The sequence below is a fragment of the Elgaria multicarinata genome, chromosome 3 (genome assembly GCF_023053635.1).
Source record: "Elgaria multicarinata webbii isolate HBS135686 ecotype San Diego chromosome 3, rElgMul1.1.pri, whole genome shotgun sequence".
Classification (NCBI taxonomy): Eukaryota; Metazoa; Chordata; class Lepidosauria; order Squamata; family Anguidae; genus Elgaria; species Elgaria multicarinata.
In genome coordinates this window covers 164316726-164337861 of record NC_086173.1, presented here as the reverse complement: position 1 = coordinate 164337861, position 21136 = coordinate 164316726, and the positions used below count along the sequence as shown (strand labels likewise).

General features: G+C 43.9%; 1 protein-coding gene across 1 annotated transcript; it reads right to left on the bottom strand.

Moving 5' to 3' along the window:
- Positions 1-12349: 12349 nt before the first annotated feature.
- On the bottom strand, positions 12350-20867 carry LOC134395731 (zinc finger protein 436-like). Its single transcript, XM_063121895.1, has 5 exons — positions 20457-20867; positions 17809-17929; positions 16873-16955; positions 14489-14615; positions 12350-13592 (listed from the first exon to the last, which is right to left on the bottom strand). Exons 1-5 carry the CDS (start codon positions 20865-20867, stop codon positions 12406-12408), a joined length of 1929 nt encoding a protein of 642 aa, XP_062977965.1. The 3' UTR covers positions 12350-12405.
- Between the last annotated feature and the right edge of the window lie 269 nt (positions 20868-21136).

The following is a 21136-nucleotide window of genomic DNA, read 5'->3' as shown; positions in this document are numbered from 1 at the left end:
TTTTCCCAGGGGAAGGGCCGGAAGTGACCCTGCCAGTCGTTGTTGCCGAGCTAGGAATGGGGACTTGGTGGTTTTAACCCTTCGACTTCGGGCTGGAGGTGGGAGGAGAGCCTGGCTGCAATTCGGCTGGCCGGCTGGCCGTGGGTGGCGCCAGCAGGAGCTCTGAGCGATCCCCGCCTCCCCTATGATAGGGTGGCCATCTGGAAAGGAGGACAGGGCTCCTGTGTCTTTAACACTTGCACAGAAAAGAGAATTTCAGCAGGTGCCATTTGTATATATGGAGAACCTGGTGAAATTCCCTCTTCATCACAACAGTGAAAGCTGCAGGAGCTATACTAGAATGACCAGATTTAAAAGAGGGCAGAGCTCCTGCAGCTTTAACTGTTGTGATGAGGAGGGAATTTCACCAGGTTCCCCATATGTACAAATGACACCTGCTGAAATTCCCTTTTCAATACATCTGTTAAAGATACAGGAGCCCTGTCCTCCTTTTCATAGGGTCACCCTACCCTATGAAGAAAGGTTATAACAGAGCCAGTGGCGAAAGTGTTGGACTGGGAGTCGGGAGATCCGGGTTCTAGCCCCCACTCAGCCATGGAAACCCACTGGGTGACTTTGGGCTAGGCACAGACTCTCAGCCCAACCTGCCTCACAGGGTTGTTGTTGTGAGGATAAAGTGAAGAGGAAGAGGGGATTATGCTTGCCGCTTTCAGTTCCTTGGAGGAAAAAAGGCGGGATATAAATGCTATCAATAAAATAAATAACAGCTGGGATTGTTTAAGTTGGCAAAAGATCCAGAGAGGGGAGGCTGGTGGCCCCGATTCCGGTGGGGCTGTGAATCTGCTCTGGGTTTCACTCTAGGCAGGGCTCCTGCAGCTTTAACTGTTGTGATGAAGAGGGGATTTCAGCAGGTGCTGCATATGCATACAAATGACACTTGGAGAAATTCCCCTTTCAATACAACTGTTAAAGATACAGACGCCCTGTCCTCTTTTCCCATATGGTCACCCTAAAGAGAACCAACTGGCTACCTTCATTGTAACCCTAGGGGTCATTTGCCCAGAGGGCAGCACAACTGTATGCATGAGGGGCAAAGACAAGCTTAGATCAATTCCCTCATCATCTCTCACTCTAACTGCCAAGTCCCAACTGTCCCTCCCCAACTGCCAGTGAGGCTGAGCTCTCCCCCCTCACCCCGATTCTATCATGGAGGAGGGGCTTCCCTCTTTAATGGTTGTGACGAAGAGGGAATTTCACCAGGTGCTACATGCCTACAAATGACACCTGCTGAAATTCCCTTTTCTAGACAACTGTTAAAGATACGGGAGCCCAGTCCTCCTTTCCATAGGGTCACCCTACATTGTTTCCAACCCTATCTGTCGATTTCACATTGTACAATGCAGCACTTTTCTCTACTCTGGATCTACTGCTCAAAAATTTCATTGGGACACCTGGAATGTTAGTGCTCTACCTAAAGGCGAATGGTTGCGCTCCCTACATCTTTCATTCCTCTTATATTTATTGCATTTCTATACCACCCCCTCCTTTAGTCCCCTTTTCTTCCCCTAAGCTAAAAAGCCATGCATACTTTCAGCCTTTCCTTACAAAGGTAGAGCATGTAGAGTGCTCTATGTACAGCATTCTACATGTAGAATGTCCCGGGTTCAAATCCTAGTCATCTCCAGGTGGGGCTAGAAACAAATCCCACCTGAAATCCTGGAGAGTCATTGCTGGCCACCTATGTCGATGATACTGGGCTAGATGGACCCATTGTTCTGATTTGGTATAACGGCAGATTCCAATGTTCCAAAAGTGTGTTGATCCCTTAGTAATTTCAAGTGTCCTTTTTTGTTGGATAATAGGAACAAGTCCGCATGCTTCCAGCCACTAGGGGGCAATAGAGAACGTGCCGCATCAACAGCCGCGTCTCTTGTTGTCTGGAGAACGTGGAGAGGGAGACATTTTTCTCCCTCTCTCAAAATACTAGAACCCAATGGGGTCATCCCATGAATCCGATGGGTGGGAGATTCACGACAAATATAAGGGAAGGACTTCTTCACACAGCGCAGAATTAAATTATAGAACTCACTGCCACAGGATGTAGTGATGGCCACCAATTGGGATGGCTTTAAAAGGGGGGTTGGATAAATTCCCGGAGGAGAAGGCTATCCATGGCTACTGAAGGCTAAGTGCTATTTCTAGTATCTGAGGCAGTAAGCCTGTGTGCACCAGTTGCTGGGGAACATGGGTGGGAGGGTGCTGTTGCACCATGTCCTGCTTGTTCATCCCTGGCCGATGGCTGGTTGGCCACTGTGCAGGGCCGGTGCCAGACTATTTTGTGCCCTAGGCAGGTGAGCTGCTTTCACCCACCCACCCCCACCCCACCTGCCCAGCCGAAGTGAAGCCAGGACGCTGGGGTGGGGGGCCAGCAGTTGGGCGTCTTTGGAACGGTGCACCTGGCTGGAAGCCGCTCTGGGAGAGTGACTTCTGGGCGCGCTGTTTCGAAGCCGCCCGCTTGCCCCCCTACCCCAGCATTCTGGCTTCACTTCGGCGCCCACCCAGCCGAAGTGAAGCCAGGATGCTGGAGTGGGGCGGACGCGGGCTGGTGCGGCTTCGCTTCGGCTGGGTGGGTGCCCAGCCGAAGCGAAGCCAGGACACTGAGGCAGGCGGGCGGCTTCAGAATGGCGTGCCCGGAAGCCACCCTCTCAAAGCTACCGTCGGACAGCGGCTTCCAGGTGCAGCGTTTGGCGCCCCCTTTACCTTGGCGCTCTAGGCGGCCACCTGAGTGGCCTCTATGGTAGCACCGGCCCTATCACTGTGTGAACAGAGTGCTGGACTAGACGGACCCTCGGCCTAATCCAGCAGGGCTCTTCTGATGTTCTTATGACCACTTCCTTTTTCCTGCTCCCTCCTCTTCCTCTGCAGCAAGCACCATGTGGTCACTCCCTGAAGGAAGCAAGTAACCATATCTCAAGCCTTCGCTTACTTATATTCACACACTCAACTTTAGCGGGTGCTTGTAGCCCTCGCCTCTTTACTTGCTGCCACAGGCCTAATCTCCCCCTCCATTTATCCCAGGGTGGTCACGAGGTCATCCCTGCGTGTCCAAATGACACACAGCTTATCTCAGGGTGAACCAGGGGCAAGCACTGTCCCTGGTTCACCCAGGATTGCTGGGTGTAGAGGGCCGGAGAGGGGGCAATCCCATATTTACCAACTTCCGGGATCGCCGCCCTGTGTCTGCACACAGCGCGCAACGTCCCAGGAGGAAGAGGACATCACATCCACCATTTTGTGTTTGTTTGTTTTTTAATCGAAAAAGAGCGCACAAGCACATGAACGCAAAAAGTAAGGTGTTTTTTTTTAAAAAAAACTGCCCCGCTCCCCCCACCCCCGTTTATTTCATCATAGAATAGCAGAGTTAGAAGGGGCCTCTAAGGCCATCGAGTCCAACCCCCTGCTCAATGCAGGAATCCACCCTAAAGCATCCCTGACAGATGGTTGTCCAGCTGCCTCTTGAATTGCGAGGAGCCAGGACAAACCAGGATGGTGGCCCACACCTCCCGTGGTCTCGAGATCATCCCGAGACCGCAAAAAAAAAAAAAAATGGGATTAAAGTGTAGGGCCATATCCCGGGGCAAGGGAGGGAACATCCCTTCCTGCTCCCGGGATCCCCTGTGTGTCATGTGGATGCACAGGGACAATCCCCGGAATATCGCCCCGTCTAGACATGGCCAAGGACTGCTTTTCCCCCCGGTATTTTCCGCCAACTCAGGACCATCCTGAGCTCTGCGGGAGGTGTCACTCTGCCACCCGGGGTCCTCCCTCTTCCCCATGAGTAGCGGGGCTCAGGAAATATGCACGGAGCTGTGTGGGTGTGTTGGAAAAGTGCTCTCTCTGAGGCAGAAATTAGAAAAGCCAGGACCATGACAAATAGCGTAATTCAACTACAAGCTGTAGATGAAATATTAGCAAATATCTAAAGGAAGTGAGGCAGGTGGCTACTAGGAGCAGGGCTTTCTCCGCTGTGGCACCCCGGTTGTGGAATGAGCTCCCCAGTAAGGTCCGCTTGGCGCCTACACTGTACTCTTTTCGTCGCCAGCTGAAGACCTTTTTATTCTCAGTATTTTAACACTTAATTTTAACTTGAATTTGAATTTTACTGCTCTAACTCTGTATTTTAATCTTATATCAATTTTGCTGCGTGGTTTTTATCCTGGTTGTGCTTTTTATACTGTATTTTGTAATTGTGCTTTTACATGTTGGTTGTTTTATTATGGTTTTAATTTTTATGAACCGCCCAGAGAGCTTTGGCTATTGGGCGGTATAAAAATGTAATTAATAATAATAATAATAATAATAATAATAATAATAATAATAATAAAAAATAATAAAAATGACACAGCAGAAGCTTTGAACCTAGTGGTGAGCGAAATGACCCAAACTGAGCATGCTGTTTTCCAGAACCGTTTAAGATAAGCAAAGGAGAAGCAAAATCAAGTGAATGTTCTCTTAAAGAAAATTCAGTACCTATCTCTTTGTGTTGATGCTTGCCAAAAGAACATGCCATGTATTCTCTTTTCAGCTAGAAATTTCCTGTTGTGAGGGGGGCGGAGCTGGCCGCCTGAGCAATGGCGGGTTTCTTCTGAGGCTCTAAGCGGCGTTTGCCGGAAAAAGCAATTATCTCTCTTCTAATGGGCATAAATCTTTGAGCAAACGACAGAAAATGATTATAAAAGTCACAGGAGCTGGAAAAGCAGAGAGATTTGAAGAAGGGAGGTGAGATGGTTGATATTTAATACAATGTCTGTGTAAACGGCAACACTATCAAAACCGAAAGTAACACTGACGCAGTTTAAAAGGAAGGAATTTATGCTTGCTGGACATTGATTTGTGTTATAACCTTTCATTCTTATCTCACATGGGAAAGATTGAAATGCTGGCTTTGTAAGGTGGAAGTTGTTGATTGGATTTATTGGCGTGGTGAGAAGGGGGGGAGAGAAGGTGGAAGAAGCTGCATTTGGCATTCGGTGAGGGAGATGTGGGAAGCTGAGAGGCTGCGAATGATTAAACTGATCCCCTCTAGTGAATGCTGTTGTGAACTGGATATTCCCCCCCCCTCATGAAGAAGGAAAAAGTGTTTGATATATAACAGAGAAGCCAGCATAAGTTGCTAAGGAAGTGAGTTACACTCTAAGATTTATGCCCTACCCAGAAGAGTCCCATGCCTAACGTTAAAAGAAAGATCAAAAGTTGGGCAAAGCTCAATATACAAAAAAAGAAAAAGAAAAAAAAAAAAGAAAAAAAGAAGAAAAAAAAATAAGAAACCTTCAAATTATAAAAAAAGGAACTTTCAAATCATAATTTGGCATACCTCTCCCTCCTGGAAAGGACAGCCCCTGGAGTTGAGCAAGAGGAGGAAGATAAAGACCCAGTCCCTTTGGATACAATACCAAATAAAGAAAAAAAATATGACTGAAGGAGGAGAAAGTGGTAGTAACCCTCCCTCGTTGATGGAGATCAGGCCCATTATAGCTGAAAATAACATTGTTATATTTTAAAAAAATGGATCAGCATATGAGTGAATTTAGACATCAATTGTGTATTTAGCGGATAAAAAGGCGGAAAATTCGGATAAGATCAAAAAGATAGAGGCTAAAGCGGATTTGGACCAGAAGAAATAAGAGGCTTTTGAGAAATCAACTAATATACAATTTAAAGAATGGGTACTGTGATCGATTGCCTTGGAAGATTAATCTAGTAGATCTAATTTTTGAAAAGCAGCTAAAGGAGTCGCAGGGAGAAGATCTTAGAGAAATCATCGTGAACTGGTTCAAGGAGCTGATGCCTGATATATCAATAGACGGATTGGATCCGGATCGAGTCCATCGTGTGGGGGGCCAAAACCACAAAGGGGCAAGAGACATTTTGGTGAAATTTGGTAATTATTATAAAAAAGAGCAAATTATGAAAGAATTGAGATTTAAGAATCAGATATAATATAAAGGCAAACCAGTGCAAATTTACAATGATCTTTCTCAACGTACATTAGATTGGAGATGTAGTCTTAAACCAATAACGGAAACATTAATGAAGAATAAAATTCCTTATGCATGGGGTTACCCGGTTTTTTTAAGATTTACATATGGGAGGAGGGAACATAGAGTAACCTCATTGGATCAAGGTAAAGATTTGCTGAAGAGGCTGGGTCTGGATGGGGAAGCAGATGGGGCTGGAGTGGGTGGGGGAGGGAATGAGGCTGGGACATCTGGAGAGTAAGAGAATTGTTAATTATGTTTGGAGATAATTGCAAATAAAAATGCTAATATAGAAACCTGCTGGCCAGGCACAGCACTGCCTCCCCCCTCCCCCTTTAAAGTAGATGGCTGGAGTACTAGACTCACGGGGATATGGGGGGGGGATTAGAGTGGGGGGGTGGGGAGGGGGGGAAGGTAGGGGAGGAGGGATTGGGGTAGGAGGGTGGGGGTTTTATGTATGGAGTTTGTGTTTTTATGTAAGCAAGTTTGAACTGCTGAGCACAAGGGATCGGAAGAGATTTCAAAAGGGTGATTATGGATAAAAAGATAAAGGTATCAACACTCAATGTTAAAGGTTTAGGGGCAGTCGTGAAAAGGAAGAGAATAGAACAAATGCTTAATAAAGAGGGATCAGATATTATAATGATCCAAGAGACACACCAAGGCTCCGAGAATTCGAATATGATAAAATTAAAGTGGCTAGCCTATTATGAAAAGTCATTAGGGACATCAAAAAAAAATGGAGTGGCCACTTTGATTTCAAAAAAAAGTGGGTTTACATTAGAAGAGGTAAAAAAGGATGATAAGGGTAGATATCTTATGTTAAAAGGTAAAATTGAGGGAAAGGTCTATACTTTGATTAATGTTTATGCCCCAAATGAGAGGCATAGAGAGTTTTTTATAAAGTTGTTTAAAGAAATAGAAGAATTTAAGGAGGGGTATGCTATATTAGCTGGGGATTTTAATATGGTTATGGATAATAAAAGAGACAGGTCAAATCCCACTAATGCTGAAAAGAGGAACAATATGACTATATTGAATAAATTAGTAAAAGAAAATGATTATTTAGATTCGTGGCGCTTACTTAACGGGAATAGGCCTGGATTCTCATACTTTTCCCCAGTTCATCATACATACTCCAGGATAGATCATATATTTGTTTCAAAAGACTTTGCAACGAGGATTTGTAAAATGGAAATGGGGGTAATAAAAGTAACTGATCATGCCTTGTTAAGTTTAGAATTTACAGTTAAGAAAGATTATAAAGAGGCATATAGATGGAAGTTGAACACAAAGATATTGAAATACAATAAAATAGTAGATAAAATTCGGAAGGAACTGTCGGAGTCATGGGAAATTAATGAAAAAGGAGGAACAGCTGGGTCAGTCATTTGGGACACCATGAAGGCTGTAGCAAGAGGAATCTGTATTAGAGAAACATGTAGTTTAAAAAGACAACAACGTGCAGAACAGGAAAAGTTAGAGATAGAAATTAAAAACTTGGAGGAAAGATATTGGCGAAGTAAAGATAAATATAAATTAGTGGAAATACAAGCTAAGAAGAAACAATTAGAAAATTTAAATATAGAAGAGATTCAAAAGAATTTAATGTATATGAAAAGGGAATATTTCGAAAACAGTGATAAGAACTCGAGGTTGCTTGCCAAGCTCACACAAAAAGAAAAAGGGAGGAATGGGATAGAAACGTTGAAAGATAGCCGAGGGAATTATTGTCATGCAATGAAAGCTAAAATAAAAATTTTTCAGGAATTTTATCAGGAATTGTACAAGGGTAAAGAAATTCAACAAGAAAAGGTGGAGGAGTATATTGGAAGGTTTATAAAGAAGGAAATAAAATCAGAATATAAGGAGTTAATGGAGTCAGTAATAACTCAAAGAGAAGTTGAAGAGGTTATTGATAAGTTAAAAGTGGGTAAATCACCAGGAGCAGATGGTTTGGGTCCAGAATATTATAAGGTCTTCAAAGATTGTTTAGTTCCAAAATTAATGGAACTTTATAATAGGATATTATCAGGAGAGAAGATACCCGAATCATGGGAACATTCAGTGATAATTCTGATCCCAAAACCAGATAAAGATTTGACTAATCCCGATTCTTATAGACCTATTTCTTTAATAAATCAGGATGCTAAAATTTTTACATCTATTATGGCCAAACGACTAAATAAATTTTTGGCAGAATATATAGGAGCAGATCAATGTGGGTTTGTGGTAGGAAGACATATGCATAATTTAGTGGGTAGAGTTTTAAATGTAATAAATGTAATAAAAAAAGCAAATATTAAGGCAGGTATTATGGCATTAGATATTTTTAAAGCTTTTGATTGTGTGAGCTGGCAGGCACTAAAGAGTATTATAGATAAATTGGGATTTGGAAATAAATTTAAAAATGTAATAGAACAGCTATATTCCCAAAATACGGCGGTAGTGGTGGTAAATGACGGACTTACTGAAAAGATACGACTAGCCAGAGGAACAAGACAAGGATGTCCGCTCTCGCCGGTCCTTTTTGTAATGGTTATGGAAGTTTTGGCGAAGGCACTAAGGGAGGATAAAGAATTAGAAGGAATTGGAGAGGTAAGGGAAATAAAGCTAAACATGTTTGCGGATGATACTTTATTGACCATTAAGAATCCATTAAGAAAATTAGAAAGAATTAAATATCAGTTGAGGGAATTTGAGGAAATTACAGGGTTAAAAATAAATTGGTCTAAATCAGAGATGATGTTGTTTAACTATACTAAGAAGGAAGAAAAGGATTGGGAATTTAAGGGAATGGAATTGAAAGTTAAGAACGAGATTAAATATTTGGGAATTAAAATTACAAAAAATCTAGAGAATTTAGAAAGGGAAAATTTAACGAGGTTAAAGAAGGAGGTACTAGAGAAATTGGAAAAATATAAAAGATTAAATTTATCTTGGTTTGGGAGAATAGCTTTGATAAAAATGAAGATATTAGCTAAAATTAATTTTGTATTTAGGATGTTACCTATAAAAATATCAGAAACCGAGATAAAAAGTTGGCAAAATATTATTAATAAATATTGTAATGGAGAAAAGAGAGCAAGAGTGAATAAAAATAATTGGTACCTAAGCCAAAAAAAGGGGGGAATGGGTCTCCCAAACATAAAATTATACTACGTAGCAAATAGATTAAGACATGTTGTAGAAGCAATTATGGGAGTAGGAGATTTATATTGGATGGAAGAAAAAATCATAAGTAAGGTAGAGATGAATCTGGAGAATGTTTTTTTTAAAGATGGAGGAAGAAAGTGGGTTGGAAGTATAGATAATCCACTCCTGAGGACTCAATGGGAAATTTGGAGTAAATTTAAAGGGAAGCTGCTTCCGAGCAACTCTCCCTTAGCACCGATAATAATGTTAAAGAATTTCCCAGAGGATCTAAAGGGTAGATTATGTAAAATATTAAAAGAGAAAAATAAAATAAAATTAAAGGATTGGGTAAGAGATATTAAAACAAGAGAAGATATGGAAAATTTGTTAAAGGAGAAGAAGCTATCTTGGCTAGAATATGGTCAATTAGAACAATGGAATAAAAAGTGGATTAAAGATAATAGAATGTGCAGAAAGATGACGAGGTTTGACGAATTAGTAGTAAGTAAGGAGAAAGGAAAAGGAAGTAGTATAGTTTCAAAAGGATTAATGAGTGAAATATATAAAATATTGTTAGAGAAGGAGTTTAGAGAGAATACAGAGAAAATGATTTGGGAATCAGATTTGAAGATACAAATAGGGCGACAGAGCTGGGAGGGACTATGGAAACAAAGAGTGTTGAGAAGTTTATCAGTAAGAATAAAGGAGAATTATTTTAAAATTTTATGGAGGTGGTACCTAACCCCGGTTAGATTGAATAAGATAAGTGATCAACATTCAGCAAATTGTTGGAGAGGATGTGGGGAAAAAGGAACGTATTTACATATGTGGTGGCAATGCAAATATGTACAAAGATTATGGAAGATGGTGTTTTCAGAAATTGAAGAAATAGTGGGAATGAAAATAGAACAAACACCAAAAATAGCATTGCTGTCACTATTTGAAGATATAAAGTGTGGAAAAGGAACTATAGAGCTGATATCGAGTTTGTTGGTTGCAGCACGATTGATGATAGCTAGGAACTGGAAGATTCAAGGGGAATATTCTATTGAAGAATGGTACAAAGAAGTATGGGACATAGCCATTAATGATAAACTGACATGCAATATTAAGTGGAGAAAAGGCGTAACTAAAATAAATGAGTTCGAAGGAATCTGGAAACAGTTCCTAGTGTTTGTGTTTACTAAGGGAAGTGGGAAACCACCAGCAGAAGAAATGATTAGATTTTGGACTCAAGAATGATCCCGAGGTGGGGGGTGCACATTTATGTTAAGAATGAAGATGTTGTAGTGTGATAAGGCATATGTAATAATTTTTGATATTTGTACTCAACAATTATTCAATATGTATGCAGCAGATATTTGATGTATTTTTTTTCTTATTGTGTTAGTTTCAGTTATATTTTGGAAATGTTTATCTATGTTTATATAGTGTTGAAAATGAATAAAAATTATTATAAAAAAAAAAAAAAAGAAATTTCCTGTTGTTTGGTGTCTACGTATGTGACACCAGAGAAGATAATGTATAAAACCTCCCTTGCGAGGTAGGCACATGCTTTGAGCGCAATTAACTCCTTGTGTCTCTTTATTCTGCAGAATGAATGCTGTTTGACCCATACTTCATCTCCTCTCCTCCTTGTATGCTGAATTGGACTTGGTACCCCAGGAACGAGCTATTTTTGCAACAGGTGGAGTCTGTGGGCATCGCCCCTCAGGGGCCACACACCAGTGAGTTGTCCTGCAAGTAAAGAGGGATGTCCCAGAATGCCTTTTTTATATATATAAAAAAGAGAGCAGACATTCGCACAACTGCTCAGGCAGAGTTTTAAAAAACACACCAAGTTTGCCGTTTGTTTTTTTAAATCACCTTTGCACAGGATTATGCCTGCGCAGTTGCGCAAATGTCTTTTTTATTTTAAAAAAAAGGCATCCCGGAACGTCCCTCTTTATTTGCAGGACAACTTGCTGGCATGTGGCCCGAGGAACCATCCTGGAAGTGGAAAACTCTGTGATTGTCCCTCCCCTCTCCCCAATGGGCTGTAGGTGTAGATGAGCCCAAAGTTGGGGCGCTTTTGCCTTGAAACAAGGTGCATGTATGCACACACCTTGCTAGCAAGCAGAATAAGGAACCTCCCAGAAGAGCAATTCCATTTCCTAAGGAGCTATACGGACCCTTTTTTCAATGAAGAATCACTGCAAATTCAGTGAAGGTTGGTGGCCCTTGGTGAGTGCTGCGACGGGGGGGGGGGGCAGTGAGACCCCACAACCCCCAGGACTTGCATTAAAGGGAAGAAAGTTCCCAGGCCTTCTAAAAACTAAAGCCCACAGTGCACCACCACCACCAGAGTATCTCACCACTTGTGGGTCTCCTCCCCAAAAGCGCTTGTCTAAATGGGGAACATGAAACAATATAGTAACATGATCGTGATGATGTATAAAAGAACACTGAATAGGGAGATGCAGACAAGCTGGAGCGTATTCAGAGGAGGGCAAGCAGGATGATCAGGGGTCTGGAAACAAAGCCCTATGAGGAGAGACTGAAAGAACTGGGCATGTTTAGCCAGGAGAAGAGAAGATTGAGGGGAGACATGAGAGCACTCTTCAAATACTTGAAAGGTTGTCACACAGAGGAGGGCCAGGATCTCTTCTCGATCCTCCCAGAGTGCAGAAAACGGACTAACGGTCTCAAGTTAAAGGAAGCCAGATTCCAGCTGGACATCAGGAAAAACGTCCTGACTGTTAGAGCAGTATGACAATGGAACCAGTTACCCAGGGAGGTTGTGGGCTCTCTCACACTAGAGGCCTTCAAGAGGCAGCTGGACAACCATCTGTCAGGGATGCTTTAGGGTGGAATCCTGCATTGAGCAGGGGGTTGGACTCGATGGCCTTATAGACCCTTCTAACTCTGCTATTCTATGGTTTTTTGAGACCAGTTTCAACATTCAAAGATTCCTTGGCCTACAATGACAGCTGTACGCATGGATCTGTGGAAGTGTAGAACCACGTGGTCACTGGGAGATAAGGTGTATGCACCACAGGTGACCAGAAGAAACTCTACTCAAAAGATGTTGTCCAACTCTAGTTTTTTTTATCACACTTACTCATTCTTTTTATAATACTGTTTGCATGCTGATGGGGAGTTTCTGCCACATTTTTTAATGTTCATGTGCTCTCCCCCCCCCGCCCCCATGAATTCTTTGCTGGTTAGTACAGTTGGATTCATCAGAAAAGCTCTACTCTATGCAAATGCTTTCTCCTGAGAACGAATCTCCTGAGACCTGTGCTCCGCCGGGAGTCCTTTCCACAATCCAGCCGTTTTTAGGAGACACGGGAATCTCCTCTGTGTGGGTTTTTTTATGTTCTTTAAAATGGGTGCTCCACCGGAAGCTTTTCCCACACACCGTGCATGTGTACGGTTTTTCCCCTGTGTGGATTCTTTGATGTGTCTTCAGGTAGGAAATCCCGATGAAGCATTTGCCACAGTCCGAGCATGTGAACGGCTTCTCCCCTGCGTGGACTTTTAGATGGATGGCGTGGCTCCTTCTGTGGCTGAAGCTCTTTCCACACAGAGAACAGGTAAACGGCTTCTCCCCTGTGTGGATTCTCTGATGTATAGTAAGGCTTGTGTTGCGACTGAAGCTCTTACCGCACTCGGAGCACTTAAATGGCTTTTCCTCAGTATGGGTGATTTTATGGGAGCTGAGGCTTCGGCTGTGGGTAAAGCTTTTCCCACACAATGCACACATATACGGCTTCTCCCCCGTGTGGATCCTCTGATGTGACCTGAGGTCCGTTGTGCGACTGAAGCTCTTTCCGCACTCGGAGCATTTGAATGGCTTCTCCTCTGGGTGGCTGCTGTGACGTAAAGGCAGGCTTTTCCCACCCTCTGGGGATTCACACAGCTTCTCCCTGGTGTGTATGCTTTGATGGGAGGTAAGATTTTTCCGATGCCTGAAATTCTTCCCGCACTGCAAGCATTTATACGGTTTCTCCTCCATGTGGGTTCTTTGGTGTGAAGTCAGGTGTTCCCTCCGACAAAAGCTCTTTCCGCACTCGGTGCATTTATACGGTTTCTCCCCCGTGTGAATTCGTTTGTGTTCATTAAGGTGAGACTTACTGATGCTTTTCCCACACACGTCGCACCTAATCTTTTTCTTCCCTTCATTTCTTTCTTCTGGGATTTCTGTTTCATCGAAATACAGATCCTCTTGCGAAGCAAAGGAACCATCGCCGTGGCGCGTTGTTTCTGGGATTGGCATTTCACAGAAGCTAGTGCCTTCAGAAGAAAATGAAGGGTTTCTTCTTTTCTGTTTGACTTCAGTCTCAGGAGCCATTCTCTGCTCCTCCTCTGAACATCTGGCTCTTTGTAAGGATGCTCCATGTGGTCCTTCATCATTCTTGCTCCCCCAGACATCACTTGCTGGAATAAAGAGAGAAAACAGGTGAGATCCTAAAGGAGAAACGGAGCTTCAGCTCAGGGAACAAACCCTATTAGCAAGTGTTTTCCACAGAAGAATGGAAGATGGATGCAGCCACATGAGAAATAGCCCTTTGTCGAGGGGCATTAACTTAGAATACTGGACTTGATCCGTGGAGAGACACGGAGTGGTTCAGCATTCCTCTAAGCCACGAAAGCCACTGGGTCACCTAAGGCTGATCCCTATTTCTCAGTACACACTTCCTTTATTTACAACATTTATATTCCCATCCACATCACAACAAATTCCAGAGCGGTGAACAGTAAAAGATATAAAACAAAATGCCACTTTAAAAATGATTACTACTTTTACCACCACAGCGAAGTCTGTTGCCATCTAAGTGTCAGATGTAATCAACATCAAGTGTCCAAGAAACTCAGCCTGAGAATATCTCTTTTGAACTGAAGATTCTATGCGTGTCCCATGATTCCATTCTCAGGCGGGCTTCCTGGTTCTAACTGCTCTCTCTGATGACAGTTATGTTTTTTTCTGTTGACAATTGATAAGAAGTCTCCAAGAAGTCTTGTTCAGTTTATCCCTCCACCACTCCTAGTTTATTAATGAATAAAGTAATTCACAATGTTATTGCTCTCTACCATTAAAGAATGGTCCATAATATTGTTCTTTAAGAACACACAAATTTAGACTTCCGCCAATACTAAGGAAGTTCTAACATAAGGCCACTATTGCTCTGTTCTCTATAGTGGGATTTCTTTTCAACTTTTGGCAGAATTGTAGATGATAGAGGATGCTCTAATACAGCATGATAAAAGCAATTATTATTCTTTAGAGCCTTTGTAGAGCAACGGTCTCAGCCTAGGAGAAGAGGAAGCCTTACCCAGGGCGGTGAGGGTCCCATAATTCTCCGCCATGACTTCCCACTGCAGGGCTCTTTGGCCTCGATCCAGCAGCGCCCACTCCTCCTCCGTGAAGTACACAGACACGTCCTCGAAGGTCACTGGACCCTGGAAAGAGAAAAAGAAAACGGTTTCTCCGCCAAGGGATAGGAACAATCCCAAAAGACCAGAAAGCCGAGGTAGGAAGAGATGGTCCTGTGGAAAGGTGGGCTGATTAATGCCTCTATACTTATTTTTTAATTTTATTTTTTATTTACAATATTTATATACCGCTCAGTTACGTAACGCAGATTCCAGAGCAGTGAACTTAGGTATAAACAGTAAAAGAAGGAAGATTTAGAAAGCTTATTAAAATTGCTCAAATTATTATTATTATTATTATTATTATTATTATTATTATTTACATTTATATACCGCCCCATAGCCAAACTGCCCCAAACTGCTCTGTTAAAAACAATGCTAACATTGAAAACACTGAACGTTCAAAAACAAATATACAAAATTTGTGTGGGAGAACTAGGCCAGAAAAACAAAGGAGCCAGAAAAAAACAGCGGCTAGTCAGTTGGAGAAGGCTTCTTGAAACAGATGTTTTCAGGAGGCGCCGGAAGCAGCCTAGTGTTGGTGTCTGCCTGACCTCCAGGAGCAGGGAGTTCCACAGAGAAGGGGCCACCACACTAAAGGCTCTTCTCCTGGTGGATTCCAATCGGGCCACAGGTTCACATGGAACCAACAGGAGCATGCCCTCCGACGACCTCAGTGATTGGGCAGGTTGATAGGGGAGAAGGTGCTCTCTCAGGTATCCTGGTCCCCAGTTATTTAGGGCTTTGTACACAAGTATAAGAACCTTAAACCTGGCCAGGTAGCCAGTGCGATTCCCACAGCAAAGGTGTTACATGCTGAAAAGAGGCAGCTCTTGAACAGCCGAATTGCAACGTTCTGCACTAGCTCCAGCTTCCAGAGCAGTCTTAAGGGCAGCCCCACGTAGAGCGCATTGCAGTAATCCAGTCTTGAGATAACTAATGCCCGTACCACCGTGGCCAAGCTATCCCTGTCCAGAAGAGGCTGTATCTGGAGAACCAGCCAAAGCAGGTAAAAGGCACTCCGAGCCGCCGTGGCCACTTGGGCCTCCAGTGACAATGATGGATCTAGGAGTACCCCTAGGGTGACCATATGGAAAGGAGGACAGGGCTCCTGTATCTTTAACAGTTGTATTGAAAAGGGAATTTCAGCAGGTGTTTTTTGTATATATGGAGAACCTGGGGAAATTTCCTTTTCATCCAACAGTTAAAGCTGCAGGTGCCCTGCCCTCTTTTAAATCTGGTCACAGTATAGCTGCAGTATAGCTCCTGCAGCTTTAACTGTGGTGATGAAGAGGAAATTTCACCAGGTGCAACATGCATACAAATGACACCTGCTGAAATTCCCTTTTCTATGCAACTTAAAGATACAGGAGCCCTGTCCTCCTTTTCATATGGCCACCCTAAGTACCCCCAAACCACGAACCTGATCTTTTAGAGCAGCCTTCCTCAACCTGGGGCGCTCCAGATGTGTTGGACTACAACTCCCAGAATGCCCCAGCCAGCTCTGGCTGGGGCATTCTGGGAGATGCAGTCCAACACATCTGGAGCGCCCCAGGTTGAGGAAGGCTGTTTTAGAGGGAGTACAACCCCGTCCAGAACAGGCTATGAGCTGATCACTATTTGGCACTAGTGAGACCACACCTGGAGTACTGGGTACGATTCTGGGCACCAGATTTCCAAAAGGACATCAACAGGTTAGAACAGGTTCAGAGGAGGGCAACAAAGATGATACAGGGACTTGAGGGCAGGCTGAAGGAACTAGGGATGTTCCGTCTGGAGAAAAGAAGACTGAGGGGAGACATGTTAGCAGTGTTCAGATACATAAAAGGGGGACGATGGTCAAGAGCTATTTTCCGTGGCTACAGAAAGTAGGGCCCAAAATAATGGGTATAAGTTACAGCTACCTAGATTTCAATTAAATATAAGGAAAAACTTCTTGATGGTAAGATCTGTACAACAGTGGAACATTTTACCTATGGAGATTATGGGTTCTTCATCTCTGGAGGTTTTTAAGAAGAGGGTGGACAGCCACTTCTCACGGATGGTTTAATTGGGTTTCCTGCACACTGCAGAGGGTTGGACTAGATTATCTTTGCGGTTCATTCCAACGCCATAATTATATGAAATGCATACTTAGAACAATAGCATTTGAAGTTTTCCTAGCGGGAAGCTTCAGCACAAGGTGCAGCAAAGGGGATGGATTCTTTGAAGCCCAGGGAGGCATGCGGGAGGTTGAAGGATCCAGGTTTTCCCCAACCCGCCTCCCCACTGATCTCTCCCCTACCTGATCTGGCTGCACGGAAGCTGGCTCCATTCCACCACCACAAAGAGGTGACACCGTAGTCCTTGCCAGAGACCATCCAACACCTGTGAATGACAGAAATCTGGGTGGGAAATGTCGCATCCTTCATAAACATTAGATGTTGAGCGCAGTGTACGGGGAGGTTCATGTCGGGAGGGGCGTTCCATCAGGTCTTGTGGTCCCAAGCCGTGTAGGGCTTTATAGGTTAAAACCAGCACCTTGAATCAGGCTCAGAAATGTACAGGCAGCCAATGCAAGCAGGCCGGAGTGGGTCTTATATGCTCGAACCTTCTGGTTCCGGTTATCAATCTGGCCGCTGCATTCATGTGACCCTGCAAATACAAAACTGCAAGTGCTGCACCCCTGCGAGCTCAGCCCCCACTACACCACTGCCAGGGATTTTAAGCATAGTTGGGAGACGCAGACAAGCTGGAGCGTGTTCAGAGGAGGGCAACCAGGATGATCAGGGGTCTGGACACAAAGCCCTATGAGGAGAGACTGAAAGAACTGGGCATGTTTAGCCTGGAGAAGAGAAGACTCAGGGGAGACATGAGAGCACTCTTCAAAGACTTAAAAGATTGTCACACAGAGGAGGGCCAGGATCTCTTCTCGATCCTCCCACAGTGCAGGACACAGAAGAATGGGCTCAAGTGACAGGAAGCCAGATTCCGGCTGGACATCAGGAAAAACTTCCTGACTGTTAGAGCAGTACGACAATGAAACCAGTTACCTAGGGAGGTTGTGGGCTCTCCCACACTAGAGGCCTTCAAGAGGCAGCTGGACAACCATCTGTCAGGGATGCTGTAGGGTGGATTCCTGCATTGAGCAGGGGGTTGGACTGGATGGCCTTATAGGCCCCTTCCAACTCTACTATTATATGATTTTATGAACCTTTAAATCTGCCCCTTTTGCCCTTACCTGGCAAGGTGGGACCTCTGTTATCCTCCTGCACGATCCACCTGAACAGCGGTCTCTGCCTGGTGTCCGCCAGGGCCACCTTTGCCTCAGGGAAATCAGAAGCACCGTCCGCTAGCAAGCCCTGCATGTAAAATAATCATCAATTTCCCGTACAGGGAATGAAGAGAGGGATTCGAACAGGAACGGCACAAAGACATGGAGGCATTGATCCATTTTTGAACGATTTCCCACAAAAGCTACGCAGCTGGTAGAGGTCTTTAATAATAACTTTGGCCTTCTATGCTGCTGTTCCACCAATGTGTCCAAAGGGGCTAGCAACGTGAAAGGTAAATTATTTTCATGATTTATTAGACGCATTGATAAATTACTTCTCTTCCCACTGGGACTCTCAAAGCGACGTACAATTTAAAACAATGATCCAGTAATCCACTAAAAGCGCAACAAATCAAAACAGAAAGATTCTAATGATATGGTGGAAAATAGAAATATAGAGCACAATGATCAACTTAGGACCAGCAATAAAAATTATTATTATTATTATTATTATTATTATTATTATTATTATTATTATTATTAGTCCATTTCAGGGTTCCAGGCAGCCATTTCCTCCAAGCAGGGCATTTCACACTTCCCCTGCCCAACAAACTGTTCGACCTAGACCCAGTTTGCACATAATGGCAGCAAATCATAGGTTAATCGATTCACGATTTGCTGTGATGCACACCGGGCACATTTGGAGGCCATTTTGAATATTCGACTCCCGACCAGCCCAATCAGAGGTTGCTCTGTGACATGCGAACCCAGACACTATGTGTTAACCATGGGTTAAACAACCCACAGATAACCTCCAATTGGGAAACTGGGTTAACCCAGGATTAACCTATAGTGTCTGGGTTTGGACATCACATAGCAACGTCCAATTGGGGATTGAATATTCAAAAAGGCTGCAGTACATGCCGTTACCTAGGGAGGTTGTGGGCTCTCCCACACTAGAGGCCTTCAAGAGGCAGCTGGACAACCATCTGTCAGGGATGCTTTAGGGTGGATTCCTGCATTGAGCAGGGGGTTGGACTAGATGGCCTTGTAGGCCCCTTCCAACTCTGCTATTCTATGATTCTATGATTCTATCCAGTGGAGTTTTAGGATGTTTTTAGAATGTTTTTAGGCTGTTTTAACAATGTATATGATGTTCTTACTTCAGTTTTATCTATTGTATATTTACTGTTGTTCTCCGCCTCAATCAAAATGGAGAAGCAGTAAAGAAATAATAATAATAATAATAATGATGATGATGATGATGATGATGTACGAACAGCTCCATTCTGTAGTTAGTGAGTATATCTGCTCCTCATTGGGCTTTTTTTTTTTTTTTTTTGGAACAGGCGGAAGGGGTTTGCTCACTTCTTCTTTTTTTAAAAAAATGATACTCAGGGTTCCCAGAAGCAAGTGCTCATACCTCCCTCTTGTTTCTCAGTGACCCAGTTTGGATCCAGTTCTACTGCTGCTCACCACTTGGGTTTGCTGTTAGAAGGAGCGATACAAGCTCAGCCATGAAAATTAGATAAAAGCAGCAAAAGGCAGCCCATAAGTTAACCAGCATTAAAAACAACACCAACAGCAGAAATATAGGGTGACCCTATGAAAAGGAGGACCGGGCTCCTGCATCTTTAACAGGTGTATTGAAAAGGAAATCTCAGCAGGTGTCATTTGTATATATGGGAAACCTGGTGAAATTAGCTCTTCAGCACACCAGTTAAAGTTGCAGGTCCCCGTCCTCTTTTAAATCTGGTCACTCTAGTATAGCTCCTGCAGCTTTAACAGTAGTGATGAAGAGGGGATTTCACCAGGTTCTCCATATACACAAATGACACCTGTTGAAATTCCCTTTTCCATGCAACTGTTAAAGATACAGGAGCACGGTCCTTCTTTTCATAGGGTCACCCTAAGAAATACCTTTAAAAGCTGTTAAATCTGGCAACAGAAATATTTGAGATTTACAATATGTAATACTGAGCAATTAAATGCCCACTGAAATAAAAGTGTCTCACGGATGACACTCAGAAAGGGAGCTTGACAGAGCTCAATCAGGAGAGTTTTATTTATTTATTTATTTATTTATTTATTTATTATTAAAACATCCCTATATCACTGGGATCTCAGGGTGACGTAGAAATAAAATCATACAGCCCCAGTCTTTTCAGCTCATCCAACAGACATCTCAAGATGGCACCAAGAAGCTGACCGTAAGGCCTAGGCAAATCTAGCTGGGAGTTTTGGCTCACATTTTGGCCCCTTGAAATGATCAGGGAGCTTCAGCTATTGGAAAGAAGGAAAGGAACCTCTCGTGCAAGCACTGAGTCATTTCTGACTCTTGGCAGAAAGCTTGGCAGCTTTCGCTGACGTTTTCTTGGCAGGCCTTATAGCAGGGTGGTTTGCCGTTGCCTTCCCCGGCCATTATTATCTTTCCCCCAGCTAACCGGGTGCTCATTTTACCGACCTCGGAAGGATGGAAGGCTGAGTCGACCTGAGCCGGCTGCCTGAAACCAGCTTCCGCTGGGATCGAACTCAGGCCATGGGGAGAGTTTCAGCTGCAGAAAAATGCTAATAATAACAACAACAACAACAACAATAATAATAAATGCTCTCACCTGCTGTCTTCGACTTCCGTCCTCTGCTTGGCTCAGGAGGAAGCCTTCTGCCAGGGCCACCGCCTGGGAACTGGTCTCCGGCCCACATTCCCTCACCCAGCTTGCCATCTCCGGTGGGAGGACAGCCAGGAACTGATCCAAGATCACCAGGTCCAGGATCTGAGCCTTGGTGTGTCGCTCCGGCTTCAGCCACCGACGGCAGAGATCGTGGAGGTGGCTGCAAACCGCTCGGGGGCCCTCGGCCTCCTGGTAGCGGAACTGCCGGAAGATCCGGCGCTGTCCGTCGGAGCCGAGGTTTTCGCCATCCAGGGCCTTCTGCACTGTTTTTCCCCAGAATTTCCCGCTGCTCCAAGCCTGGGTGGCACAGGGACCTCTTCCTGCTTCGAGGGCAGCCGTGTTTCGCTCTTCCATCTTCGATCCTTGCTCCAGCTCAGAAGTGAAGGATCTCTGCAATCCGCTGACAATTTTCTTCTCAATACAAGGGAGAGGAGGAGGAAGAGGGCCCTACAGCACAACTAACATTCATCAAGCAGGAAGAGGCTTGGCTTGGAAAAACTGGATCATAGAATCATAGAATAGCAGAGTCGGAAGGGGCCTACAAGGCCATCGAATCCAACCCCCTGCTCAATGCAGGAATCCACCCTAAACCATCCCTGACAGATGACGGAACCCAGCGATGT